This window comes from Linderina pennispora (assembly GCF_002104995.1).
Source record: "Linderina pennispora strain ATCC 12442 chromosome Unknown DL89scaffold_5, whole genome shotgun sequence".
Lineage (NCBI taxonomy): Eukaryota > Fungi > Kickxellomycota > Kickxellomycetes > Kickxellales > Kickxellaceae > Linderina > Linderina pennispora.
Window position 1 is genome coordinate 511,388 of NW_024468253.1, and position 27,062 is coordinate 538,449.

The 27,062-nt window shown below is 57.5% G+C and overlaps 12 protein-coding genes across 12 annotated transcripts; 7 read left to right on the plus strand and 5 right to left on the minus strand.

Annotated features, from left to right (window-relative positions):
* Positions 1-30: 30 nt before the first annotated feature.
* Positions 31-4,285, minus strand: DL89DRAFT_266836 (P-loop containing nucleoside triphosphate hydrolase protein). The gene is made up of 18 exons (XM_040887259.1): positions 4,118-4,285; positions 4,000-4,087; positions 3,892-3,960; positions 3,810-3,864; positions 3,757-3,779; positions 3,698-3,735; positions 3,666-3,676; positions 3,515-3,641; positions 3,431-3,478; positions 3,271-3,394; positions 3,203-3,240; positions 3,122-3,172; positions 1,057-3,097; positions 872-1,025; positions 327-849; positions 279-298; positions 190-235; positions 31-155 (listed from the first exon to the last, which is right to left on the minus strand). Exons 1-18 carry the CDS (start codon positions 4,175-4,177, stop codon positions 96-98), a joined length of 3,576 nt encoding a protein of 1,191 aa, XP_040744236.1. The 5' UTR covers positions 4,178-4,285; the 3' UTR covers positions 31-95.
* Positions 4,286-4,524: 239 nt separating this feature from the next.
* DL89DRAFT_266837 (uncharacterized protein) lies at positions 4,525-4,935 on the plus strand (the record flags this gene model as incomplete). The annotated part of the gene is made up of 3 exons (XM_040887260.1): positions 4,525-4,573; positions 4,702-4,823; positions 4,862-4,935. 3 exons carry the CDS (start codon positions 4,525-4,527, stop codon positions 4,919-4,921), a joined length of 231 nt encoding a protein of 76 aa, XP_040744237.1. The 3' UTR covers positions 4,922-4,935.
* Positions 4,936-5,219: 284 nt separating this feature from the next.
* DL89DRAFT_211626 (uncharacterized protein) lies at positions 5,220-5,714 on the plus strand (the record flags this gene model as incomplete). The annotated part of the gene is made up of 1 exon (XM_040884207.1): positions 5,220-5,714. A coding segment is annotated over one exon (495 nt), but the record flags the coding sequence as incomplete, so codon positions are not given.
* A 2,541-nt stretch (positions 5,715-8,255) lies between these two features.
* On the plus strand, positions 8,256-9,445 carry DL89DRAFT_137384 (oxidoreductase). Its single transcript, XM_040883395.1, has one exon. It carries the CDS (start codon positions 8,346-8,348, stop codon positions 9,297-9,299), a length of 954 nt encoding a protein of 317 aa, XP_040744239.1. The 5' UTR covers positions 8,256-8,345; the 3' UTR covers positions 9,300-9,445.
* A 69-nt stretch (positions 9,446-9,514) lies between these two features.
* Positions 9,515-11,896, plus strand: DL89DRAFT_266840 (alpha/beta-hydrolase). The gene is made up of 3 exons (XM_040887261.1): positions 9,515-10,113; positions 10,148-10,236; positions 10,259-11,896. Exons 1-3 carry the CDS (start codon positions 9,592-9,594, stop codon positions 11,625-11,627), a joined length of 1,980 nt encoding a protein of 659 aa, XP_040744240.1. The 5' UTR covers positions 9,515-9,591; the 3' UTR covers positions 11,628-11,896.
* Positions 11,791-13,368, minus strand: DL89DRAFT_256855 (uncharacterized protein; the record flags this gene model as incomplete). Its single annotated transcript, XM_040885474.1, has 3 exons — positions 11,791-12,846; positions 12,881-13,159; positions 13,246-13,368. The coding sequence occupies 3 exons, from the start codon at positions 13,366-13,368 to the stop codon at positions 11,791-11,793; spliced, it is 1,458 nt and encodes a 485-aa protein (XP_040744241.1).
* Positions 13,369-14,374: 1,006 nt separating this feature from the next.
* DL89DRAFT_256856 (uncharacterized protein) lies at positions 14,375-14,740 on the plus strand (the record flags this gene model as incomplete). The annotated part of the gene is made up of 1 exon (XM_040885475.1): positions 14,375-14,740. The coding sequence occupies one exon, from the start codon at positions 14,375-14,377 to the stop codon at positions 14,738-14,740; it is 366 nt and encodes a 121-aa protein (XP_040744242.1).
* Positions 14,741-15,477: 737 nt separating this feature from the next.
* On the minus strand, positions 15,478-16,288 carry DL89DRAFT_274659 (P-loop containing nucleoside triphosphate hydrolase protein; the record flags this gene model as incomplete). Its single annotated transcript, XM_040889213.1, has 4 exons — positions 15,478-15,501; positions 15,527-15,743; positions 15,820-16,156; positions 16,243-16,288. The coding sequence occupies 4 exons, from the start codon at positions 16,286-16,288 to the stop codon at positions 15,478-15,480; spliced, it is 624 nt and encodes a 207-aa protein (XP_040744243.1).
* An 809-nt stretch (positions 16,289-17,097) lies between these two features.
* DL89DRAFT_266841 (LNS2-domain-containing protein) lies at positions 17,098-19,813 on the plus strand. Its single transcript, XM_040887262.1, has 8 exons — positions 17,098-17,360; positions 17,383-17,429; positions 17,479-18,255; positions 18,281-18,448; positions 18,489-18,716; positions 18,748-19,008; positions 19,034-19,475; positions 19,550-19,813. Exons 1-8 carry the CDS (start codon positions 17,147-17,149, stop codon positions 19,801-19,803), a joined length of 2,391 nt encoding a protein of 796 aa, XP_040744244.1. The 5' UTR covers positions 17,098-17,146; the 3' UTR covers positions 19,804-19,813.
* Positions 19,814-19,844: 31 nt separating this feature from the next.
* Positions 19,845-23,481, minus strand: DL89DRAFT_256859 (carbamoyl-phosphate synthase; the record flags this gene model as incomplete). The annotated part of the gene is made up of 2 exons (XM_040885476.1): positions 19,845-23,262; positions 23,318-23,481. The coding sequence occupies 2 exons, from the start codon at positions 23,479-23,481 to the stop codon at positions 19,845-19,847; spliced, it is 3,582 nt and encodes a 1,193-aa protein (XP_040744245.1).
* A 919-nt stretch (positions 23,482-24,400) lies between these two features.
* DL89DRAFT_137351 (P-loop containing nucleoside triphosphate hydrolase protein) lies at positions 24,401-26,024 on the minus strand. The gene has a single exon (XM_040883394.1). It carries the CDS (start codon positions 25,698-25,700, stop codon positions 24,609-24,611), a length of 1,092 nt encoding a protein of 363 aa, XP_040744246.1. The 5' UTR covers positions 25,701-26,024; the 3' UTR covers positions 24,401-24,608.
* On the plus strand, positions 26,025-26,806 carry DL89DRAFT_137346 (uncharacterized protein). The gene has a single exon (XM_040883393.1). The coding sequence runs from the start codon at positions 26,349-26,351 to the stop codon at positions 26,748-26,750; it is 402 nt and encodes a 133-aa protein (XP_040744247.1). The 5' UTR covers positions 26,025-26,348; the 3' UTR covers positions 26,751-26,806.
* Positions 26,807-27,062: the final 256 nt, after the last annotated feature.

Consider the following 27,062-nt stretch of genomic DNA (forward strand, 5'->3'; position numbering starts at 1 on the left):
TGGGCATCCTGTATTAAACCCCATGCCAACAATGCTTGAAGCTGTAACCATCAGCAGCAATGACCAACGCATTTGAATTTATTAGTAGTCGTCTTTTAGCGCTTCTCATTAAACTCCATGCTCTCAACAAGGCTTTTGAATAGCGAGTCCGTGTGCTAGCAGGTTGGCTGGAGTGTCAAACTCGGCAACTTTGCCCTGATCCATGACCAGGATCCTGTTGCTGTCCATGACCGTCCTTGAGCCGGTGCGCAATGGTCAGGATCGTGCAGTCCTTGAACTCCTTGCGGATAACATGCTGCTATGATCTGGTCGGTCTTTGTGTCGACATTCGCCGTCGCCTCATCGAGAATCAAGACCTTGCGCTTCCAAAGTAGTGCACGGCACAGACTAATGAGCTGGCGCTCTCCGACGCTGAAATTCTTGCCACCATCTTCGATCCATTTATCCAGACCCGTTCCTTCGACCCACGGGCCGCTGAACTTGTCCTTTTTGGCGTATATCTGGGATGGTTTCATGACAAGATCTTCGATATAGCCCTTGCGAATTGCAGCCCAAACCTCATCGTCAGCGAATTCATTCAGCAGATCCAGGTTCTCGCGTATTGTACCGACAAACAGAGCTGGATCTTGAGGGATAATGCTGATCTTGGAACGAAGGTCCTGGAGGCCAATTGTCGAGATATCCACCCCGTCGATGAAGATTGAACCACCTGCTGGTTCAATCATGCGTAGCAGTGCATATGTCAGCGACGACTTGCCAGCACCAGTGCGCCCGACGATGCCAACTTTCTCCTTGCAACCAACTGAAAACGAAATGCTGTTCAGAACAGTGTCCTGATCCTCGCGATACCTTCATACTGTAGTTTCGGAACTCGACAGTGCCATCGGCTGGCCAGTTCTGGGGCGGCCGTGATTCCTCGATGACCCTGGGTGCCTCGCGCGGAAGCCCAGTATAGACGAAGTATCTCGAGAGGCGTGGTAAGACACGCCTGATGCCACTACTGGAACGTAGTACTCTCTTGATTCCTGACAACGTGATCTCCAGAGAGCCTCATACTCATCTCAATCTCGCCTGGTGCTACTGGCAGTCCCAAGATAGACGACCTCCAAACCAGATAGAATAGAATGGCCGACTTGAGCGTTACAGTGGCAAGGCCATCAACCACCAGGCTCATAATATCTAGCAGTCGATGTTGCCACAATATCACGCTGTATGTAGCAATGCTAGATGCACACACCTGTAGATGCGCACCAAGGACTCTGTGGATACGCATTACCTCTTGGCCACCCAAAACCACGCGGAACATCGTCATAGGATTAAATTTGGATGTCCCATAGAACGCATCAGTAGCCCTTTTCTCTGTGGCGCTGATCGTTCCTTTAACCACTGCCAATACGGCAACCAGAGGCACTACGGCCAAAAGCATCTGTGGCATTCGCCGCATTCCGTGCGCAACTGCGTTGATGGCATAGAATATCCCCAGAGATTGGCGACAAATGTCGTCTGGAAGAAAATCGCAAAGGAGTCTCCGGTCCTGATGGAAAAGGAAGGACATTTTTTCACTCGGGAGGCTCTCAAACTGCGACAACGGCATATATAGCAGTGTGTCAAGTACCTTCTTACGAGTATGTTCCTTTACACGGGTCGACCACAATCCAGTTCGAATCCAGCTGATCAACATGTCAATCTGAACCTGGAGCATGTTGACCAAGGCGTTCATGAGCAGATAAGTTTGCAGCGATTGTACCATACTCTCCCTATTGTTGTCCATGACCAAGTTCAGGCGCAAGCTGTCAACATAGAACGTCGCATAGGCACCAGCTGCTTGGATCGCAAATGTTACTCCAACAATATGCAATCCGCTCATCCTCAGATATCGCCACATGTACGACCACTGAAACTGCGGGACGCCAATCTCCGGGTCAAGGGTGAATTGGCCAGATCCTCCATCACTGCTCTTGGACAAATCTTCATAATCCTCTGACGGCGATTTTGGCGGGCTTTGAGTAAACGCCACAGGATGCTGATCCACGATATCTGCTACGCCGTTTGTCAGTGCAATGACCTTATCCGCCAGCGGGACGACATGCTCGGCGTGTGTGACCAGGATACGCGTCTTGTCGCTGATCACTCCACTGCCAACAAGCACATTTTCGATCAGATGCCGCTCGACATGTGCATCAACTGCCGCCAGTAGGTCATCCAAAACATAGATGTCTGCGCGGGAGTAAATAGCACGGGCCAGTGCCAGTCGTACCCTCTGTCCGCCAGACAGGTTGATGCCACGCGGTCCGATCTCTGACAAATCTTGCGCCGGAAACAGCTTGACATCTTCAGCTAGTGCACATGCCTCGACAACGCGCCAGTAGAACTTCTCGTCAAAGGCCTGGCCAAACAGCACGTTTTCACGGAATGTCGCATTCATGATCCATGGCTTCTGACTGACATACCCGATCCGACCGTATGTGCACCCTGTGCCTGAAACCAGCGGCATCTCACTGCAGATAGCAGACAACAGCGACGATTTTCCACTTCCGATTCTGCCAACAACCACTGCAAACTCGCCAGTCTTGACATGCAGTGTCGTTGGTGCAAGAGTGAACTTGTCAGGACCCCACTGGAATGCACACCTGTCGAGCTCTACTGCAGTATCGCCTACTTGAACAGCAGACTCGATGTACCTGCTAGAGTCGTCCTCGAATATCCTCTCTAGTGCAGTTGCATATTTATGGATGCTTCGAATATCAGACGAAACGCTTGAACACCTCAAGGCAAATCCTGCGATATGTGTTGCCGACGATACTACTATCATCACCTCAGTAAACGTCAACGTTCCAGACGACCGGAGATACGACCCAACAGTCAGAGCAGTCACGAGCTGAATAGCCGAGCTGCCGATGAGGGTGACAATATAGCTTGCGATGCGCCAAAATAGGGGTGGAACATATTGAGGACGATCACTGGATGTGCGAACCATTTTGAATCCACTCTCCCAGCCGTAGAACTTGACCGTGCGCATGTTTTGGAGCAGCGTATACAGACCAGAGTAGAATGTAGGCCTCGACTGAACCTTACTCTTCTTCCTCAGTGCTTCAACCTTGGCTTCGACCAGGTTTTTCACAATGGAGAATACAGCCATGGAAATAATTGGCAGGATCGAGTGCCAACCAATCTTAGATACGAGTAGTCGGATGCTAAGCACGCTGGCAACTGAATGGCTAAGTGTCTGCAGCACGCATTCTATGCTACGTGATAGCATATAGGTGGGACCAGAATATCTAACTGAATAAAAGTATTCTGTAAGGCGGCCACATCTTCGGGATGTCTCAATAGCAATGATCTTGTTGCGGATAACGTCGAGAATCCTCCAGTGGAACATTTGTTTGAATATCTGCTGGTGTGAATCCACAACACTTGCCATTGACAACACGCTCCAGGTTGCACATAGGGCAAGTGTGGTAGAACTGTCCACGGCATTCTCTGGATTTACAGCACTTATGAGCATAGCGAACACGACTCCTTTATAATAGGCGCATATGTGGATAGCGGTATCAATGACTGACAAGACGAGAAGCTGCTTCCAGGCAAAGGCCAGATACCCGCGAAGGATGAAATAGGACTTCCGCTTGTCAAACTGCAGTCTCCCAATGCCATCCAGAGTCCACTTTATGCTATCCTCGCATTCAAAGTCTGCTACTGTCGGATCACGCTTAGAACATAGTCGTATAAGGGCGGCTGCATCGAGGCCAAATAGACCACGGAAGTAGCTGCGTATTTCTCTCTGTGTCGAAGGAATGAGCATATACCACGCAATAGCAAGGTGGGACAGAGCACTTGTTAACATGCAAATATTCAGGTGGGGCGCTGAGATGACCACCATAAAAATAGCACGAGTAACGTTCAGGAATGCAGCGCCATCACTAGCCGCATGATAAGACAGCGTATGCCCAAGCACAGTTACTGATGCCAGCAGCGAGGCGGTCGAGCTCAGGTGGACACTGGTAATAGACGCAGCAAGGGAGGCGAAACAAACGGCGCTAAGGGCAGCAAGTGTGCGTTTCTGTTTCGGAACTGGTGCGCCAGGATCCTTTCCAGGTGGCCATAGCAAAATAGCAACAGTCAGTGATGCATCCACAGTCGCTCCGAGAGTTCTAATTGTGAAAGTGCTAGTTAGCATCTGTGTGACTATCACCACGCCGTGTATTCCAAACTAATACGCACATCTGGGACACGATAGTATCGAACTCACTATTAGGAGTACCCATTTCCAACGGTAAAAACGATGAAGTGGAGAGTAAGGAGCGAGACAGCGTTTGGGTTGCTGCATCCCTTGGCAACCCTTGCAAAAGATGGCTCAGGGACATACAGCTATGAATGCATAGACGTGGATCGGCAGTTTCCGAATACCTGGGCATTGTTCGTGTGGAAAGTGATGGCTGTTTGTTTCTCACTGCGGCCAAAAGGACCGCGGCCATGTCGTGATAGGGTCTGGTTTGTCTGGGCATTCCATTCCCCACATTGCCCATGTATTCTAGGATATCAGTGATTTGCTCGCCATGTCACAATAGCACAGGTACTTTGTAGGTTAGTGCATGTATATGAGTAGTAGTTCATATGTATGGCGGGCAGCACCTAGGTGAATAAGCGGGGCGTCCACACTACGCTACATGTAAATCTACTCAAATTTGCCTCCGCGCTCAGCACGCAAAGCAACGGATTGGTACAGGAAGAACTATGAACTGCCAAGCCATCTTCTGTCCACAAAACAGGCTTGTTTGACAACCACAAGCTGCATTTCTGCTGCAGCTCATGGGAATTCGGGTGTCACCGCAGCTGCATTCAAACATTTTTCGCACACTAGTCTGCTCTCTACAATTGCTGCGGCTTTGGCTCAGAGATAAACCACAGTTGTCTATCCTAACGTCTTTAAAAGCGCACCGGACTAATCCCTTCTCTGCATATTTTCCACACTCATTTTTCTATTATTCAACATGGCAACTACATCAGCTCAGCCAGGTGCACTTTTTGTTAGAGAAGGCGATGACTTTGAATACCAGAGTGGTACTGCTGGTCAGGGATTCCGCACCACGGTGTACCGTCAGCATGAGAACAACATGTGAGTTGTACTGTATCGGGTTCCGAACCCGCTGTGTCGTCTTACTATTTGCGTGCCGACAATTGCCACAGACAACAAGGGTCTGCCGCACACACTCGAACACCTGGTAGTCTGTGGATCAGAAAGATATCCCAACTATGGAAGCCTAGGTGCAATTGCTGGCTGTAATTTCTCATATGGTACATGCGGGTGTACCAATGCAGACCGCATATTCTACACGGTTACAACTGCAGGCGAAGAGGCGATCGCCAACATACTACCAGTCTTTCTGGACCATGTTCTTCATCCTCTACTATCCGACGACCAGTTCGTAACTGAAGTCTACCATTTCGACGCTGATGGCAAGGAGCGAGGCGTCGTTTTCAGCGAGGTGGTTATGCGCGAGAATGGTAGAGTCGATTTGATGAGGGCTGCTTTGTACAAGTTGATGTATTCTGAGAAATCACCGTATTCTTTCCAAGCTGGCGGCCTTACCAAGGATATTGCGACGCTGACAAACCAGGAGATCATCGACTACCATCGCAGATTCTACGATGCCAACAACATCACAGTTCTGTTGGTTGGATCTTTCAGCGACTCATTCGAGAGCGTTCTTCAGCAGCTACCTGCCGATTTGGTAACCAGTGGCGGCTGTGATTCACGCAAGCCTGTCGAGTGTCCTGAGCCTGTGGGTGATAGGTGGTCGGAGTACATCAGGTTCCCTTCGGCAAGTGCAGACACAGGGTCATTTAACTTCGGATGGCGTGGGCTGTTGCTGAGTGATGCAGAGGCCGTTACAGCTATCAGTGTTCTGCTGAGATATCTGACTGAGGATGCATCCAGTCCACTCAGACAGCGATTTGTTGAACGTACAGTGCCGTTGTCTGGCTCACTGTATGCGTATCTAGGTTTTGGAGCTCCTTCACTAGTCACCATAACATTCGATGGTGTACCGTATATCGACCCAAGCGACTCCCATGATGATTCCGAAATTTCGATGCTATTCTCTGAAGGCTATTTTGGGAATCTGCTCATTCAGGAGCTCCAGCAACTGTACGATTCCAAATTCGATGGAAATGCCGGTGCACGGAGTCAAGCTGCAAAGGAGTACTGTCAGTCACTTGCAATGGAGCTTGAGGACGACCCTCTCCAGAAACTAGAGGCTACCCTGATCCGCGATGTCATCGCATCTCACTGGTCACCTAGCAGCGAGTTTCATGTCGGGATATATGCTCGGGTGTTCGATGTCATCGATGAGCTTATTCAGAAACCAGTCGACCTTTGGCTGGATCTGCTCAAGAGGTTTATCGACACGCGTGTGTATTATGTAGCAGCCGTGCTGGATACAGAGCTGGGAAAGAAGCTCGAGCAGGAGCGCCGCGGTATCGAGCAGAGGAATGCGCAGTCGATTTCTGACAAGGACAGGCATACACGGCATATCGAGAAGGCAGTTGAGGCCAGCAAGCTGAACATTCCAGATGAGCTGAAGCGCAGTATTCATATCCCGGATGCACAGAAGATTGCCAGTCTGCCACATATACATGAGGTTGTAGAGCTGGCAACACCAATCGGCCCTGCAGCTGTTGTTCAGTTAATCGAGCTTGAGACTGCGTTCCCACCACTAAGCCTCAACATCCCCCTCCCAGACCTGCCTGACAGTCTCCGCCCTTATCTGGCCCTTTTCAGAGAGCTTGTACTAGCAACCGGCATCGCTCTTCCACCCGGAGTTACCAATGATGGAGAAGCATCCGATGTTGCTCGCCGTGTCAGCCACACGGAGTTCAATCACCAGCTAGCTGCTGCTACTATGTCTATAGGTGCTGGGATCAGCAAAAACACGGACCTATTTTTCATGGATATGAGGTCGACGTACGAGAGTATGGAGGAGGCCAGTCGATTGCTCATTCGATCTCTGCTGTTTGCCGATTTTACCGTTGAACGAATCCTTACCATTGCACAGAACTTCCTCAGCGAAATGACATACTCCAGAAGACTTGGGAGCGAGATGATTGAGGAGGTTACATACCATTACACAACACAGAATCGCAGTGGCCCCTCTCGTCGGCCCAGAAATTGGGCTAGCATATTTGACCAGGAGCAAGCATTGAAGAGCGTCATCGAGGCGCTTGATTCTGGTGATACGAGCGTTGTGGATCAGTTGAACGAACTCCAGAGGTATATTGTCAATAGAACAAGAGGATTTTGGACATTCACTTCCTCCTATGGCCAGCGCAAGGAAAACATGAGGTTCATCGACAGGCTGGCTCAAGACTGGCAAGGCTGCTTTGGATGTTTCCTGGTGTCAAATGCCAACAATGTTTCCGGCGAAGCCGATGCTTTGCCAGGATACCCATTCCCCTATCCGCGCTATTCTTGGTTCCCAAGCATTTCAAGCCCACTGAATATTCAGGTCACCATGCCAACTCTTCACGCTGCTGTTGTGCGTATTTGCTGCGAATGCAGTATCTTTACATATCCATCACCCAGTAGACCGTTCGATGCGCAATTGGCTTATTTCCCTGGCATCGACTACTACGCACTTGAGCTTTTGGTTTCATTGCTTCAGCGCAGCGGTGGCCCACTGTACAATGCGATTCGCGGCAAGGGCTTTGGATACACTCCATTACTCATGCAAGACATGGCATCAGGTATGCTTGTATTTGATGTCGATCAGGCATCAGACGCATCAAAGGCCATTTTGGAAATGCAAGCACTCGTGTCCGGTGTTGGCGAGCACTGGGACAGCTACGTTACTGAGTTCGACATCAACATGGCAAAGTCCGAGATGGTCTACAAGAGCGCAGCTTCAGAGTGCTCTCCTTGTTGGCAAGCAGATTGTTGCATTGGCAGCAATCTGTATGGGTTTGCATCGGCAAGCCAGTACGCCATCTGGAATCGTACTCACATCAGTGCTGTGACAGGTGCCGACTTGCGGCGGGTATATGACCTTTATCTAAAGAGGTTTGTGACTCCTGGCCATCCACTGCTTACAGTTGTCCTAACCCCTCTGGACACTGGGCTTGCGGCAGAGCTGGGCGAGTTCGACGTCAAGACATTGGACGAGCTCTAGCAAGCAGAGCCCGAGTACTTGATTCCAGAGTAATCACTGCGATAATCAGGGCTGGAAATTGTCGGGGCTTTGGCTTCCCCCGGGCCGAGCAAGCAGTCACTGGCAAACCCCGAGCGTCATTGTATTGCCTTCCTCTTCTTGACCAACTTCACGCGGTAATATTTATCTACTATTCTAAGAATGTCACAGAGAAAGATTGTACTGATTACAGGCTGCTCAGACGGCGGCATCGGCCACCACATGGCAGTGGAGCTCGCTGCGCGCGGCTGCACAGTGTACGCATCAGCTCGCAACACCTCCAAGATAACATATGCCAACGACAAGAGCATCATCCCCCTGGAGCTCGATGTCACCAGCATGGAGTCCGTGAAAGCAGCAGTTGCGCAGGTCGTTAAGGAGGCTGGGCGAATTGACGTGTTGGTCAACAACGCAGGCATGAGCTGCATGGGACCCATGGTTGAAGTCGATATTGAAAGGGTGCGGCAGGCATATGATACGAACGTGCTGGGCGTGGCCCGGGTGTGCCAGGTAGTGTCTCCGCACATGATCAAGCAGCGCAGCGGCACGATTGCCAATGTTGGCTCGGTGGTCGGCTACAGCTGCACGCCCTGGGCCGGCGTGTACGCGTCGACCAAGTCTGCTGTGCACGCAATGTCAGACGCCATGCGCATGGAGCTGAGCCCGTTCAATGTGCATGTCACGGTGGTGGCTCCTGGTGGCATCAAGTCGCATTTTGCCGACAACAGCTCGCTCGAGCTGCCCGAGTGGACAAACTACGAGCCGGCGAGACCTGCAATTGAAGCAAGGATCAAATATTCGCAGTCCGGTGGCGTCACACCCACCGACGAGTTTGCGCGTGTGGTGGCGGGCCGCATTCTGGCAGACCGCCCGTCGGCATATATCACGTATGGGAACCACTCGACGCTGACCTGGCTGCTGTACTATGTGCCGCCTGTCCTGCGCGATAGGCTGTTGGCGCGGCGCTTCAACACGGGGTTGCTGAGGACCAAGGATGCGGATAGCAGTAGCAGTGCTGGGTCTCTCAAGGCGCTGCTGGCGCTGTCTGCAGCGGCAGTTGTTGTGTGGGCGGTGAACCCGGCAGGGGTTGCACGAAGCCTAGTCTCCTCGGCCTGAGCTGGAACGGGCAGGATCGGCCGCTCAGGACAGATGTTTTTTTTTTTTCCACAGTCACATGCGTATAAGTCACCCGCCGCTTCAGCTCCAGGTTAATTGGTTGACATGTGAAAGAGTTGAGGAGGGGGCGGATCAGATGCGAGCTGGCAGTTTGGACAGACCAAAGGTGTCAACGATGCCAAAAAGTCAAATGGCAGGCTGCTGCTATGCCCTTTCTCTCCTCTCCTCAGTTCCCTTAATACGAAAGTTTCTTATCTACATTTTGTATAAACTGGCCTAAAACAGTAGCAATATGCTTGAGCACATTCTGGGCAAGCCGTCGGCAAACGTGCGGCGGATGCAGGTGCTTGCGATCACGGCGATGGCCATGAGCCTGCTCAAGCGCAAGACCACGCCGTGGTGCCTCCGGTGGACCGAGAGAATCCGGTTTCCGCTGTGGAAGGCCCTTGTATTATACTCTGCAGTGCTCTACGCGCTGGACCACATGGGGGATATATTTGGGCTGAATGCGCCGGAGCCGCTGCGCGAATACTACAGCCGCAGCTTCTACCGAACTACATGGGTGTTCACGGCCCTGGACGCCGGGTTCTGGACAGCAATGTCCATCCGACCGAAGCCACTGCGGGACGTTCTGTCGATGGTTTTTTCGCTGTACTACCTGGTGTTTACCGCACGGGGCGTCGAGAAGGTGCGCAAGGTTCGGGCTTTGGTGACCATTGATCATCTGCGGGTCGCGTGGAACAAGGGCGCCGACAACCCGATCCTGCGGTTCATGCGGTACCTGCACTCGAGCAAGCTGACTATTGACCGCGAAGTGTATTTGCCCAGACGGCCGTTGGCGAATCTAGGAGCCGGCCAAGTGCCACATCTACTATGCCGGCAATCCGTCAGAGTACTCGGAGACCCGGTACATTGTGCTGAACTACCCGGGCGGCGGGTTCGTGTCCATGGGGCCCAAGTGCCACTTCGGACTACCTCAGCAGGTGGGCGGAGCGCACCAATGCAGTGATCGTCAGCGTGGACTACGCCAAGGCGCCCGAGTACCCGTACCCATATGCCATCGACCAGTGCTACGAGGTGTACAAGGACATTGTGGCCTCCAACGGGCGGTGCATTGGCATCCACACGCACGAGCCGCTCAAGATAGTCCTGGCTGGTGACTCGGCCGGCGGCAACATCACCGCTGGCGTCATGTTCAAGATCCTGGAGTCACCCGACCGGCTGCGCAAGCCCGACGGGATCGTGTTCATCTACGGGTGCTTTAACGTAGATATCCGTGCGTGGATGACAAAGGACGAGGCGCGCATTCTGCTGGGCTCGCGTGAGGCGGATATTTTGGTGGAGCCGCGCGACCACCTGCACCACGAGTCGCCGCTGGCCACCACCAACAAGGACAACGGGTACCAGCAGAGCCGGTTCCAGATCCGCAAGCGCAAGCTCATTGACGAGCGCATCAAGGTGGTGCGTGCCGACGACAGCGACTCGGGCGAGCCGATCGGATACACGCCACTGGCCATGACCAGCGCGTTCACGTACTTTAACGACCAGGTGCTGACGCCCGAGATGATGCGCGCCATGGTCATCATGTACGTCGGCCCTAATGCCAGGCCGGACTTCCGCACCGACTACTACCTGTCGCCAATAGTCGCCCCCGACCATCTGCTGGAGCAGTTCCCGCCCGTGTACTTCATGTGCGGCGAGAAGGACCCGATGGTCGACGACACAGTGCTGTTTGCCGAGCGGATCCGCCGCGCCAAAACCAAGGACACCGGCGCACCCGAAGACAAGGCAGTCCCGGGCGACCACAGCGACCACCACGAGTACCAGGCGTACCGCGGGTCGCGGCTCTACACCCGGCGTCACAGCCAGCCGCGCATTCTGCAGCCCAACTCCAAGAGCTTCTACATTGGCAGCACCGACACCAGCGACGACGAAGGGCTGGCACAGGCAAAGTTCCCTGCGTCGCTGCGCATGTCTGGCATGCCCGAGAAGCTGTCGGTGGCGCTGGCGAAGAGTATCAGCGGCAGGAATGCCACAGAGGGCAAGCAGCCGGTTATCAAGATCAAGCTGGTGGCTGGCATGTCGCATGGGTTTATGCAAATGTACGCGCTGCTGCCAGAATCCAAGCAGGTGGCCAATACGCTGGGCGACTGGCTGATGGAGCTGCTGTACGGATCGCACCATATCTCAATGTCGTCGCGGTGCACGTCGCAGGTCGAAACGGGGATATTTGAAAAGGGCATCATCGACAAGCACGGCATTGAGGTGGTGTCGTCGGCAAACATGGTCAAGCGCCGCGGTCTGGGACTGGCGGATCCGCTCAATTAGAAAAACATTAGAGGTACATGGGCAATATGATATTCAGCTACACTGTACATGTTACGCAGCAGCCGGGGCGCGCTTCACGCAGAATTTCAAGCTGGCTGGGTGATGGGGTGATGTGCTATTTTGTTTTTGCTACTAGTTCAGCAGATTGATCACGTTCGACCGGCTACCCGAGCCGTGCTTCGCGGCGGGAGAACATTCCTCCGGCGATTGTGGCGGTGGCGGCGACTGATGATGGTGTGTGGCGGGGGCCGGAGATTGCGGGGCCTCGGTCGGGGTTTGGGCGGACTGGCGCGAGGCAGTCGGCAGCGGCGGCGAATGCACGGCGTGATGCAAGGGCGGCAATGACTGCGACAGCTGCGTCATGGGCGGCGACATGGAGTGGATGCGCATAGTGTCGACGTGTCCCCGCCAGGCTGCCCTCGGTGCTCGCAGACGACAGCTGCACACGGACCTGCATCTGCTCGCTGGCACCGAGCTCGGGCAAAAAGGCAAAGAACTCCTCGTCCATGGTGGCCACGACCAGCGATACCAGGATGCTGGAGATGGACGTATACGTCATCTTGTATTCTGGGACCTGGCGCTGGTGGCTGCGCGCAGTAGCAGCCTCCATCGACGCCGTGCGCTTGATCTTGGCGCCCACCGGCTTGCTGCCAAAGATGGCGCAGAGGTTGCTGGTCAGCGGGATGCCGCCGTGCGGGCGCGTGCGCGGCTCGCTGGGCTGGTCGTCAAAGACCGAGTTGGCGGCTGGCGGCATATTGGCGATGTGGCGGATGGGGTGCAGGAACACGGTGAACTTTTTGTCAACAACCGCCTCGATGGACCCGGGCACAAGCAGGTCGCGCATGGTCAGCAGCTGGGATTTCTCCAGGCGCTTCGGCATAAACGTCACCATTTCCTCGACCTGGACAATCTCCTCCCACGCCTGTGCAAACAGAAGCGACTTTGTCCCGCAGCTCTTGCACATGCGCTTGATGAACGCCGTGGTCTGCGCAAAGCTCTCGCGCAGCGCCCGCGTCGGCGCCGAGTGGGCGCATGCTGCCGCTATGCCGCCGGCCAGCATCAGCGCATACGAGATGAACATGGGCGGCGTCTCGTTCTCCAGCAGGTCCGTCACCAGCCGCATCTGTCGGCACAGCCGGCAGGCATTGCTGATGTAGTCGGCTAGCATCCGCTCGCGCGTCTCGCCGTTGCACATCTGCGGCGGCAGCACGCTGGTTGCCTGGCGCGGGTCGTCGCAGCGCGCCATTAGATACGGCGACACCACCGACTTCATGCACAGCGCGGCCGACGATATCAGCATTCGTGTGCTGGATCTCCTCGGCCGTCACATTGGCTGGCATCTCCGGCACTGCTGCCAGCCACTCGGTCAGTGACTCAAATGTCGTCAGCACCAGCTTGTCCATGTCCTCTACCGACGCGTTCGGGTCGTTGATCGTGCGCAGGACCGCGTTGCCGATCACGGCAAAGTTGACCTGCACGATGCTGCCGTTGACGTGCCACCGGATGCCGTCCAGCTTTGCTTGTTTGATCCGCTGTCAGGTACTCTGAGTCGTTGGGCGAGATGTGGAATGTGTCGGGCGGCAGCGAATACGACTCCAGGCTGTCGTTGCCCACATACCACATGGACGGCGCGCACGGGCCGGTTGACCCCGCTCAGGTCCACCAGGACATTGGGTGCCTGGTGCAGCATCAGCGACACAAACGTGTCCACCGTGAACGAGCTCCAGATGAGCCGCCGCATTTCCTCGCGCTCGAGCCATGACTCGGACACCCACAACTCTTCGTCGCTCCACACGCTGTCGTCCAATTTGTACACTTTGAGCTGTTGCAAAAGCCGAAGTGCGAGCGCTAATAGTGCAGAAAACGGAAATACGCATGGGGGATTTCCCCATGGAGGACACGGTTAGTGAAAAAGTGGCTCGCAATTTTGTCGGGGGTAGCACCTTGTTGCACCGAGTTTGCCAGTGTTGATGTTGGACACATCTCTCATCTGCCTCGTGTTCATAACAGGCGAAACAAAACTTGTTCATAGCAAACGAAACAAAACTGGCTGGCTACGTGGGAAATCTCGCATCTGTCCGAAAAAGAGCACATGAAGAGAACTGATGCTCGCCACCCCAAATCCTCGCATTTTGCTCGGCTGTTGAGGCTGATAGCACTGGCTGCCCGAGCGCATACAAGACAGCAAAAAAGAATACAACGGGCAATACGCGTGATAATGAAAATCCCCGGGTGCTTCTGGTTGTGTCTGCTGTTCGGGGAGGAGCACACCCCATTCTCCCGCCCCCAAAGGACAAACAGCAACCGGCAGGGGTCATATGAGCACCTATGCCTGATGAAGATATACTTACTGGAATAATGGCTCGCTACATTGAGCTGTCCGAGGTGCATATAAGCGACCGACAGCAGAATAATTGCTGCGCACGAGCTCGAGTCCGGCCGCTCAATGACATCGGCCACAAACACCTTGGCGCGATCCACGAACCGGCGTGCAGCCTCGACCGGGCCAATATCGACAATAGCCGGGTGTCTGCTGAACATGGCATTGTTGGCCATCACGCACAGCGCCAATAGCGACGACACCTTGCCGCGCCGATACTGCTTCATGAAATTGCCCGGGTGCAGCATCTTGCCGACAATATTGAACTCGGCCACGGTATGTCCCACAAGCTCATCCATAATGTCCTTGGCTGGCAAGTGCGATCGTGCGTCAAACGCCAGCCGGGCCGTCAGGCTTGGTGGCTGCCATGGACGGCGAGTATGCCGACGACGCCGACGACGAGGACACCGACGCCGCCATTGTCTGGCTGCTCAGTGAATATGCCTTCAGCGTATTGTCGAATTGCGTCCGCGCAGGCCGACCCGGTGGCGATCGGCTGCGACTCACCGGGCTCATTGCTGTGGCTATGCGCCGGGTTGACAGTTCTGCTAGGCGTCGCAAGCATGTCGCTGGGCCGTCCGTGCGGGAATCCGCTGCCCTCCACCCCGCCGTAATGCCGCTTTGTCCCACGCAGCTCGGGCGTCCGCGAGGGGTCAGAGAGGCTGGATTGTGGCTGCGCCAGCGTTGCCCCGTGGGCCTGTGCGCTGTGCCGGATACATATATGCTGTGCTGACGGATGCGCTCCGCGACCGGCTCATGTTGTGTGTGTCTAGCGTCTGTGCGCTGCTGAGTGGCGAGCTCGATGGGTCTGTTGGTACAGTGGGGTTGTTCATTGCAGGTTGTGTTGAATTATGTTTGAGGACAAAGGAAAAAAAAGGCTAAAATAAAATTGTGCAGTAGAGACAGTAAAAAAAAACTGGTACTGCAAAAAAAAATAAAGGAAAAGGTTCGAAGGGGGGAAAGGCGGGCAAGATATACTCAAACCATCAGCAGGGCGCGGGCCTTGGTTTATCGAGAGGGTCGGTGGTGGCAGGGCTCGGCTTACACTAGTGCACAGTACAAGGAGCCACACAGCCTCGGCGTCCGAGATTGCCCCGGATTTTTCAAAGCACAGCAGTGCATCTCCGCAACTCCCCGCCCATCAATGGTCAGCTGGCGCTTGCTGCAAAACCAGAAGATTTCTGCAAGTTCCTGAATTTCATGTCAATTGCGGCTGTTTCTGCTATTGTTCTGCCGGAAGAAGCAGTCGGCCCTTCCCCCTTAAAGTGGACAGCGCTCTGCGGACACTGGCATCTGGTGCTGCTCAGATCCCTTGAGGTGGGAAAGAGTAAACACAGACAGGGCGGCGCGTGTGAAATGTCGCCCTTTTCTTCTGGGAAAAAACACTTGTCCGTGGTGCACGTTGAGATGTTAGATGATTATGAATCTGCGGAAGGAGGTCAGGTATGCCGGCGCGGACATTGGCGATCATCAGTTGTATATGATCTTGGAGGGCTGGCACCGGTGTGTCTCCGAATACCCGCCGTTGATAGGCGTCGTTGGCAGAAATCCGCTGCACAGCCTGTGTGCGGTCGGCAGCCAGCCCCGCAGCAACATGCCGGCTGATCAGGCGCTCATAGCACACCTGCTCGTCGGCTGCGCAAACCCACCATGACTCATCGAAATACTGGTGGGCCTGCAACCACGGCATCTCGTTGACATGGGCGTACAGCCCTTCGATTACGACGATACGGTGGCTAGAGATGGGAGGGGTTTTAGCATAACCGCCTTTTGTCGGGCAAAAAAGGTCAGGGGGATGGGCGTTTTGCTTACCGTGGTTCGATGGCAATGTCGTTCTGCTTGGGATCGCCCACGGCATGATCAAAGGATGGCGCGAGCACCGTGGAGTCAGGATGCTCGCGCAGCTGCTTAACCAAATCAACGAATGCGCAGGCGTCGAATGTCCATGGGGCGCCGCGCCGCAGCATTGCCAGCTTGGGGTTGTCCATAGCCAGCAGCTGCTGCTTGGTCAGATGGAAGCCGTCCATGGATACGGCCATGGCCACATCTGTGCCACAAATGGCGTTGACCGCATCCACTATGCGCTCGCTCAGATAGGATTTGCCCGATCCAGGCACGCCTCCGAGGGCGACCACAAAGCGCGCTGTCGCTGCGCTACGCAAGAAAAAGGACGAGCTCAGTCTTCGGTTCCGGCCATGTTGGGGGGCAGAGGGACTAGTGGAAAATCAAGGAGACTTGCCTCTTGCTGGCCAGGTACGCTGCCAGACTGTCGATTTGCCATTGGGTATCAGCAGGACTCATGTCAGCGGTTCAGGTGCTGGGGGTGGTAGGGAGATATGTTTCACCATGGCATGAAGAGAAGCAGCTCGCCTGACAGCTCATCGCGGCGTGCGCGTGGCAGAGCGCGTTATGGGGTGCTGCCAGTGGGCAGTTTGCGATGCCCTATGCACGTGATCGTGCAGGTTTGGCTTGGCAGCAGTGGTTCTGTCACGTGAAACGCAAAGAGCTCGGATGGTAGTGGTGGCGTTGGCTGGGAACGAGCTGCCAAACACAGCGGTGCGCATTTCTTCAAAACACTTTATAGAATCAGTATATTTTAATCCAGGCCACGCAAATGCAGTACGTCGGAAAGGTGTTCTCGACGGTCAGCCAGCTGTACAAGGAGCTGAACCCGGCGACGCTGAGCGGGGCGATCGACATCATCGTGGTTGAGGGCAAGGACGGAGAGTTGTCGTGCTCGCCATTCCACGTGCGGTTCGGAAAGCTCCAGCTGCTGCGGCCGTCAGACAAGGCCGTGCAGGTCATTGTCAACGGCAAGGCAGCCGAGTTCTACATGAAGGTGGGGGTGGAAGGCGAGGGGTTTTTTGTGCTGGAGACGCAGGGCGAGGTGCCCAGCGAGTTTGCCACATCGCCGGTGGCCTCGCCGACGCTGTCGTTCCGCGACGGCGAGGACCCGGACTTTCTGGACCTAGGCAGTGTGCCCGGCGGCGTGCCCGGCGACGCCAACGACGGGTACGTCAGCGCTCCCAGCGCCCACGAGTCCGAGGACGAGTCCTGGTCGGCCGACGAACAGCCGCCGGTGCGGCCAGTGCGGCCGGTGCGGCGCCACGTGCGGCGTGTCAGCAGCGCCAGCGCATATATGCCGTGCGCGACGCCCTCGGCCGATCACGTGGGCACAGCGGCGTATGCGGAGCCCGGCGACGGCATGTGGCTGCCGCAGAATTCCGACGGGCCAGCACCGGTGACGTTCCTGGATGACACGGTGGTGGGCACGCGGTTCAAGGCGCGCGGCGGCGCTGTCGTCGATGCGTCGCTGGAGCAGATCAAGCTCGGGTTGCGCGGACAGGCGGACAGTGCTGGAGCAGCAGGAGGCAGACACACGGCCCCGCCGGCCCATGAGCGTGGTCAGCGACTCGGCCTATGTGCTGGATCCATTCAGTGGCGCTGATAGTCCCTGCCGATCCGGCCGAGGGCGGTGCCCATACCGGCTGGGACTGGGGGGTGCCAGCGCAGGAGCTGGCGGCAGACGGAGCGAAGGAAGAGCAGCCGGCGGCAGACGAGGCAAGGGAAGGGCAGCCGGTGGCCACTTCAACCGCCTGTTCGCTCGACATGTCGCGGATGCTGGCGTCGCTTGGCAATCCGGGGGCTCAGCCGCTGGCCATCTCTCTTTGCGGCATCCAGGCGCTGCAGTCGGCCGGCGACGCGGCAGCGCAAGCGCAGGTGTTTGCGGACAGTCAGGTGGATGTGGCAGCGTTCAAGCGCGACGCCATGGCCATCGTCACCGATCCGCACGCGGTGTTCCGCACCAGCGACGGGCAGTATGCGCAGAGCGAGCCGCTGGTCGTGTCGTTGGTTGCGCGGCTGGCGTTTGGCGAGTCGCTCGGCGGGTTCGGTCTGGCCGAGGCCTCAGGCGCCGGAGCCCAGGGCATTGTCACGATGGCTGAGGCCGCCAAGGACAAGGGCGGCGGCAGCCAGGAGACTGCTGATGAGAAGGACGGCTCCAGCAGCCAGCAGCCGGCCGATGCCAAGGCTCCCAAGCCCGAAGGTGGCCGGCGGTGGTGGCCGTGGGGGCAGCGCAGCCCACCCACGCCCGTGGCACACGCCCAGACCATGCCAGCTCCGGACCGCATTGAGGAGGGGGCTCCGGCTCGCACTGGGGAGGGGGCTCCGGCCCCAGCCGACGCTATTTCCATAAAGATCCCACCGCGCAGAGACAACTATCAGCAACAACGACGACGAGGCGGTGGTGTCGCCGCACACGCACTATGCCAAGACGCTGCGGCTGACATCAGCGCAGCTCAAGTCGCTGGGACTGCAGCGCGGAGCCAACACGGTCAAGTTCCTGGTTCCGTCCAACAAGGCGTACTGCGAGGCCAAGATCTTCTTCTACGGCAGCGACACGCACATTGTGATCTCGGACATCGACGGCACCATCACCAAAGTCGGATGCGCTGGGCCACCTGTTCAATATGGTGGGCAAGGACTGGACCCACGCGGGCGTGGCCAAGCTGTACACCGATATTGCCTGCAATGGCTACGAGATCCTTTATCTGACATCACGTGCCATCGGGCAGGCTGCCGGCACACGGCTGTTCCTCGACAGCGTCAAGCAGGGCCAGTATGCGCTGCCGATGGGCCCACTGCTGCTGTCACCCGACCGCCTGTTCACATCGTTCCACCGCGAGGTCATCATGCGGCGCCCGCATCGAGTTCAAAATGGCGTGTCTGCGCGACATCAAGAATCTGTTTGGCGGCGTCGCGCCCTTCTACGCCGGCTTCGGCAACCGCATCACCGATGCCATGTCGTACCGCAGCGTCAACGTGCCGGTGTCGCGCATCTGCACCATCGACACTGCTGGCGAGGTCAAGCTGGAGCTTCTGCCCGGCTACCGCTCGTCCTACGTCAAAATGAACGACCTGGTCGACATGATGTTTCCGCCCCTGGCCGCCAAGCTCGACCCCAAGTTCAACGACTGGGAGTTCTGGAAGACTTCCTCTGCCGTCGATTGACCACGACCTGGCTGAGATCGAGGCCCAGCTGGAGGCCGAGCAAGAGGAGGCCCGCCAGGCTGAGGAGCGTGACCGCCAGCGCCGTGCTGCCCAAGACGACGGCCGCAAATCGCCGTCCATCTTCACCCGCGCCACGCGCTCCACCCGTGCTGCCTCATCTGTCCAGCCCTCTGACGCTGCATTGCTGCTGCCGCCGCCCCCGAACCCTGCCACTGCTGATGCCCGTCCTCGAGCCGACTCGTGGGCTCCACTGCCGCCCGCACCGTCGCCGCCCGTGCGCGCCGACTCGCCAGACCACTTGCCGCCGCCAGCTGCGTCCGAGACCGCCGCTGTGGAGCCGCCCATCGGGGTCCTGCCTGCTGTGAGCCCTGACGCGACGCAGCAGCGTGTGCCGAGTGTGGCCAGCAGTACCGGCCGCATGAGCATGCTGCAGAAGGTCAACCCATTCAACCTGGTCCGTGGATCATCGCCGCCGCCCGCCGCCACCGCCACCCAGCGGCCCGGAGCAGGCTGCTTTCCCGCCTCTGAAGAGTTCGCCATCGCAGCAGTCGCTTGCCGACGACCCCAGGTGTTGCTGCTGCTGCTTCGCGCCTGGTGCCGCAGTTCTCCGCCGTCAGCATTGAGTCAAAGAACCCCACCGATGACGAGGACGAATACAGTGACGCCGACGACGTCGATTCTGAAATCGATGACGACGACGATGACGATGACGACGACGACGGCGATGAAATCGACCAGGAGACCATGAACATAATCCACGACCTAGACGAAATCCAGTACCTCTAACAAACTCCCGTAGAAATATTATTTTATTGAACATCCTTAAATCACTTGCGCATGCCAAGGTAGTCGCTCCAGCGCTTGACATCCACCGGTGTCTCAATGTTCAGCTTGGCCTTGCCGTATAGCGTCGTCGCTGTGCCCTCAGGCAGGGCGGCCAACGCATCAACCAGCATCTCAGCGCAGCGCTGGTCGTTGATCAGCGGCAGCCCGAAATCAACCGCCATGCGCCGCATCGCATAGCTGGTGTTGCTCTTGTCGGCCGGCCGGTGCTTGGCCAGGTTGACCACCAGGTCGATGCTGCTCTTGGCCACCGCGTCGCGCAGCGTGCGTCGGTCCTCGTAGTCGAACCGGACCACGTCGACGCTGGGCACTCCGCCCAGCACCAGCAGATCCGCCGTCGCCGGCTCGTCCGTCAGGATCGGGTACCCGGCGTCGCTGAAGTGCTTGGCCACTTTCTGCACAATGCGCGGCTCGGTCAGGTCGTCGATGCCGACATACACGGCCTTGCCGGGACGCGGCAGACGGAACCCGTTGGTTGACAGCAGCGACACCAGATACGCTTCTTCTGGCGTCTTGCCAAAGCACGCAACCTCGCCCGTCGACGACATCTCGACGCCCAGGAACGGGTCGGCCCCCGCCAGGCGCGTCCACGAGAACTGCGGCACCTTGATCGCTGTGTACGGCCACGCGCTGGCGCCCTTCATCAGGTCGCGCGGCGCCGGCACTCCCTCGCCGACGATGGCCCGTGCTGCGCAGTCCACAAAGTTGACATCGGTGACCTTGGACACAAACGGGAACGACCGCGACGCCCGCAGGTTGCACTCGATGACCTTGAGCAGCGGAGAGCCGGCGTTGTCGGGGTTCTTCTGCATGATGATCTGCATGTTGAAAGGGCCAGAAATCTCCAGCGCCTTAGCCACCTTCTGCCCGATCTCCTTGACGCGATCCATCACCGACGCGCTCAGATTCGCCGGTGGCAGGATCAGCGACGCGTCTCCAGAGTGCACCCCTGCGTCCTCCACGTGCTCGCTGACCGCATGCACCAAAAGCTCGCCCTGGTGCGCCACTGCATCAATGTCAAGCTCGCGCGCCCCACGGATGAACTTTGTCACCACCACCGGATGCTCGGGGCTCACCGACGCCGCCAGCTCCAGGTGGCTGCGCAGCGCTGCCGCGTCATATGCGACGTTCATCGCCGCCCCCGACAGCACATACGACGGCCGGATCAGCACCGGATATCCGACCGCCTCCGCAAACTGCTCGGCCTCGCCCACGCTGGTCAGCTCCTTCCACGCCGGCTGGTCCACGCCGATGTCGTCCAGGATCTTGCTGAACCGGTACCGGTCCTCCGCCGCATCAATCATCTCCGGTGCCGTTCCCAGCACCCGCACGTCGTTCTGGTGCAGGCGCAGCGCAATGTTCTGCGGCAGCTGCCCGCCCACGCTGACCACCACCCCCTTGGCCTGCTCCGCCTCGTAGATGTCGCGCACCCGCTCGTAGCTGAGCTCGTCAAAGTACAGGCGGTCGCACTCGTCAAAGTCCGTCGACACTGTCTCTGGGTTGTAGTTGACCATCACCGTCTTGTGCCCCAGCGCCCGCAGCGCACGGATCGCCGACACCCCGCACCAGTCGAACTCCACCGACGACCCGATGCGGTACACTCCTGAGCCCAGAACCATCGTGCCGTGCTCGTCAAACTTGACATCATCTGTTGACGCGTTGTATGTCATGTAGAGGTAGTTGGTCGGCGCCGGGAACTCTCCTGCCAGCGTGTCGATGCGCTTGGCAAACGGCCGCAGCCCGTACTGCGCGCGCAGCCCACGCACGCTGTCCTCGCTGACGCTGCCCTTGCCGCCAGCCGACAGCAGCTTGGCGATCTGCTGGTCAGAGAACCCCGTGCGCTTGGCCATCTCCAGTGCGTTGCGGTTGAGGTTCTGCAGCGTCTGGTGCGGGTCCTTCAGCGCCCGGTGCACCTTGCAGATGTTGTCCAGCTTGTGCAGGAACCACCTGTCGATCTTGGTGATGTCATGCAGGCGGTCCACCGTGTACCCGCGCTCGATCATCGCATACGCCAGGTAGAACAGCCGTCTGTCGGTGGGGTTCGCCAGCATGCGCTCCAGCTCCTGCTCGCTCGCCGGAATGCACTCGGCCAGCGGCGCAAACCCCGCAAACCCAGGGTCCACCGACCGGATCGCCTTCTGCAGGCTCTCCTCGAACGTGCGGCCAATTGCCATCACCTCGCCCACCGACTTCATGCACGATCCAATGTCGCGGCTCACATGGTTGAACTTGCTCAGGTCCCACCGCGGGATCTTGGTCACCACATAGTCCAGGCTCGGCTCAAAGCACGCCGTCGTTGTCGTCGTCACGCTGTTCTGCAGCTCCGGCAGCGTCCACCCCAGCCCAATCTTGGCCGCCACAAACGCCAGCGGGTACCCCGTGGCCTTGGACGCCAGCGCCGAGCTGCGGCTCAGTCGCGCGTTCATCTCAATCACGCAGTACTCCAGGCTCTCCGGGTTCAGCGCATACTGCACGTTGCATTCGCCGACGACGCCCATATGCCGCACAATCTTGATCGCAGCCGTGCGCAGCATGTGGTACTCCTCGTCGCTCAGCGTCTGGCTCGGCGCCACCACGATCGAGTCGCCGGTGTGGATGCCCAGCGGGTCAAAGTTCTCCATGTTGCACACCGTCACGCAGTTGTCCTGCGCATCACGCACCACCTCGTACTCGACCTCCTTCCACCCCCGCATCGACTTTTCGACAAGAATCTGCGGGCACAGCGACAGACTCTGGCTCGCCAGCGCCTGCAGCTCCGCCTCGCTGCCTGCGAATCCTGACCCCAGCCCGCCCAGCGCATACGCCGACCGCACAATCACCGGGTACCCGATCTGCTGCGCCGCGTCCAGCGCATCCTGCACTGTGTTGACCGCCGTCGACTGCGCTACCGGAATCCCAATGTCCTTCAGCGCGCTGGCAAACAGATCGCGGTCCTCCGACAGCTCCAGCGTGCGCACCGACGTGCCCAGCACCCGCACCTTGAACTTGTCCAGCACCTCCATTTTGTCCAGCTGCACTCCGCAGTTGAGCGCCGTCTGTCCGCCGAACGCCAGCATGATGCCGTCCGGCCGCTCCTTCTCGATGACCTGCGCCAGGTATTCCGGCGTCACCGGCGAAAAGTAGACGTGGTCCGCCAGCTCGTGGGACGTCTGCACTGTGGCGATGTTCGGGTTCACCAGCACCGTCTCAATGTTCGACTCCTTCAGCGCCTTGATGGCCTGCGAGCCCGAGTAGTCAAACTCGCCCGCCTGCCCAATGCTGAGTCCACCCGACCCAACAACGAGCACCTTCTTGACATCGAGCTTGGCGCCAGTTCGCGCCAGCGCCGACGCCGCCGACACCGCGTCGTTCGAGTGGTGGACCTGGGCTCCGCTAAAGTTGCGGCGCCCGACGTACTGCGCGCTGCGCGCTGCAGCAGCACCCGATGCTGCTAGGGCCGATCCTGGACACCGCGCACCGAGCCCCGATCATGGGCTGGCTGGCCGCTGCCAGTGCCGCCCCAGCCGATGCCAGCCGCGAGTATGCGCGCATCGGCTTGCTGGCCGTCTTGCCCAGCTTGGAAGTAGCGAGCTGCCGCGTGAGCAGCGCAGCCTTGGAAATGGTAGTACGAGCAGCGAGCATGGCTGTAGACGAAATAATGGTCCTTTTAGATGTGAGTTCTCCAAACCTGATCGCAAATGTAGTCCGACGAGTTCTTTTCGCTAGAGTGAAGATACATATAGCGAAGTACAAAAAGTAGTTGTCTGCAGCTGTGGGTAGGTAGGCTGGAGAGGGAATTGGCCAGCACGAGATAAGGCTGTTTTGAATTGGAGTCAGAAGATGGGAAGAGTAGATCGTGCTTCAGAGACGCATCTGCCTCCGGCGCGCTTTTTATATTCGCGCCCAGCGTCGCAGAGCGGGGCTAGCCCTCTGCGTGCAGCAGTAGGCTCTGGGCGACAATCGCTGGCCACAGTTTGCCTCACAATAGCTGTGTTGAGTCAACGGCCCGCATCCACGATAAAACGTGACTCATAAATGCGCGCTCCCACTGATAATGACCCACGGAACCGAGCGCGCCAATCGACAGAGCCACGGCCCGCACAGCTCCTGCGGCTCAGCAATAGTCCCCCTCGCTGCACCCTTCGTCAGAAAGACCGCTGTTGTCCCCAGTGCTTCGCAGTGGCAGCATGATCTCAGGCAGGTAGCGCGATGGCCTTGCACTGTGCCCAAACATCTTGTTCATCCACCACAGGGGATATTCCTGCAGCACTGAGATGTGAAGCCCGCGCTTGGCCCGCGTAATCGCCACATACGCCAGCCGCCCTTCCTCACGATAATGCTTGACCTCACCCATGGCTGCCTGCCCTTGTCTCGGTTCAGCCGGCTGCTCTCGGCCAGGTTCTCGTCACGATAGCGCATTGGAAAGAGGCACTCGTTGAAATGCGGCAGAAACGCGTGCTCCCACTCCAGCCCCTTCGCCTGGTGCACCGTCGAGATGACGACTGCGTCCACCCCGGTCTCGCCGGGCTTGAGCCCCCGCTTCTCTCCGTCTGCCCCCATGATCTCGCCAAGGTCCTCGGCAGACCCCGACATCATCGACGCATGTGCCAGGAACGACTGCACTGTGTCGTCTGAGCACACATCGCTAGCAATGAACTGCGACTGCGACAGGCCGGCGCCCTGGATGCGCTCTGAGAAAGAACCCGGCGACCATGCCTCGCAGTGCTGCCAGCACCTGGTCCTTGTTGAGCTCCTTGTCGGAATCGTGGTCATCGCTCGTCTGCTGCTGCTTCTGCTGCTGCTGCCTTCCGTGCAAACCTGGTCTTGGCCTTGGCCTTGATGCTCGCGTCCATGACAAAGTCTGTGTAGATCCTGACTACCAGCTCCATCAGCGTCATCTCGCCCATATCCGAAACCCAGCCCTTGACCGTCGCCAGGAAGTGGCCCAGGCTCTCGCGCGCTTTCTTTGGGATCTTGGTGGTGCTGACGATACGCTCGGCCTTTCTAAACAGACTGCCGTCGCCATTTGAATCCGGGCCCATGCCCTCGATCCGCCTCCAATACACCGGCCCTAGATGCAGCACAAACTCGGTAACGCAAACGCGCATGGCAATGTCGTTGCTGCGGTTGGCCAATAGGCCCAGCAGCGCAAGGAAGTTCTGCATACGCCTGGTGCTCATCAGCGACGCACCGCCGCGGACTACAAATGGAATCCCCAAATTCATCAGCTCCGTCTCAATGCGACCTGACGGCCGATACTGGCCAAATTTGAGGAACCTGAATAGCACCGAGATATCTTTGGGCCGGCACGCCCCGGAGTCGATTAGGTACTTGATCTTGTCGGCTATTGACGTGGCCTCCTTATGAGCTGTCGCATTGTAGCACACCGACACGGGCACCACCGGTGCTGTCGCGCGCGCCTGCAATGGCACACGGAGCCTCACCAGTAGCCCGTCGTCGCCTGCCGTGTCGCGGGCAACCACATTGCCCAAGTCGACGATGCTCTTGTGTGACCGGTAATTGACCGTCAGCGACTGCATGCTTCCGACAAGGCTGCCAGGGGTGCCTTTAGTACGAGCAACATCGGCGTCAACAAAGCTATCCAGGAACGTCTTGAAGTTGCTCTCGCACGAGGCGCCGCGGAAGCCGTAGATGCTCTGTCGCTCGTCGCCAACAGCAGTGACTCGCCCAACATCCCCCTGCAAGCGCAAGACCAGATCCATCTGCAGATTGTTGAGATCCTGGAACTCGTCGACCAGGAGATACGGGTACATGCTTCGCACGGCCTGCAGGACAGACTGGCTCTTCAGCACCTTGTTTGCCATGGTCAGCATGTCGTCAAAGTCGATCAGGTTGCTCATGTGCAGAATCTCGTTGTACGCCTCGATAAGCGACCGCGTCTCGACATCGTAGTCCTTGGGGCTGTATCCGCGCGATTTGGTACTCTGGATAAGGTACAGCTTTGCCACAATGCTTTTGTCGTCAGTAGGTGCACCGCTCTTGCCCGAGGAGTCGGGCAACTGAAGACTCGGGGTTTCTACAACATTTGCGAGATTGCACCCCTTGCCAAACTGGCCATACAGGAAGAGATACAGGTCCTCGTGGATTGCATACTCGCTCTTGGTGTCCGTATCGTCCAACCTCTTCCTGCGCTTCCGTGGCCGTGCCGTCCTGGTGTGCTGGCTCCTGGGGACTCTCCCGCCAGCCTAGCCTCTCAGTCGCCAGTGCCTTGGCAGTATCCCAACGTCTGAAGCGGTCTGTCACAAACATCGTGTTTTTGGCGTCTGGGTCGTCGCTTGGAGGTGGCACGTTGAGCATGATCTCACTTTGGGTCAGCATCCGACAGTCGTCAAGCAGCCCATGCGCCAGCCGGACTACAACCTTGAGCTCGGCTTCACCTGCAATCGCATTTGGGCGGCGTGCCAAGCCCAGAGCATCAAAGTGCTTGGCTACAAGCTGGTAACACCACGCAATGAAATGTCGATGCGTACGGCAGCGCCGTGTCGTCCATGCTACTGATCTTCATGTACTTTAGGATCCGTTCGCGCAGCTCGCCTGCCGCCTTGTTGGTGAACGTGATAACCATGATCTTTGTCGGCGACACACCGCGCTTGATCATCTCGATGACACGCGCACACAGCGTACTGGTTTTGCCGGACCCAGCGCCGGCCATGATCAGCAGCGGCTTGTCAATGTCCAGCTTCGAGACAAATTCCTGGCGCTCATCGAGCAGAATTCGTTCTGCTGGATTGTCGTATGGCTTTGCATCTGCAGGGGCTGTATCTGTGTCCTCGACACCCAGTTTGCCATCGGCAATGTCAGAACCCGATGGCACAATGGTGACGCCATCAATTTCCTCCGCCTCTGCCTGGCAACACCCTAATTGTCGGCTGGCTCTGCTTGCTGGCTAGGCGGGCCGATAGGTGCGAGCAGCTCCTGAATAGTAATGTCGTTGGCAAACAAAACCTCGTATTCGTCGAGCGTGAACTTTTTGTGTTTGCCCTCACTCTCAACCCTGCCTCCTACTGAATCGCTTCTAGCCAGACTGGCTGGCTGAGACATAGTAGCCCTGGATGCCAACAGCTGGGATGCAGAGGTAAACGACGAGGCAGAGGCAAACGACGAGGCAGAGGCAAACGACAAGGCAGAGGCAAACGACGGCTTTGTGGGCTGCAAGCTACTGAGCCCGCCCACGCCCACGCCCACGCCCACGCCCACGCCCA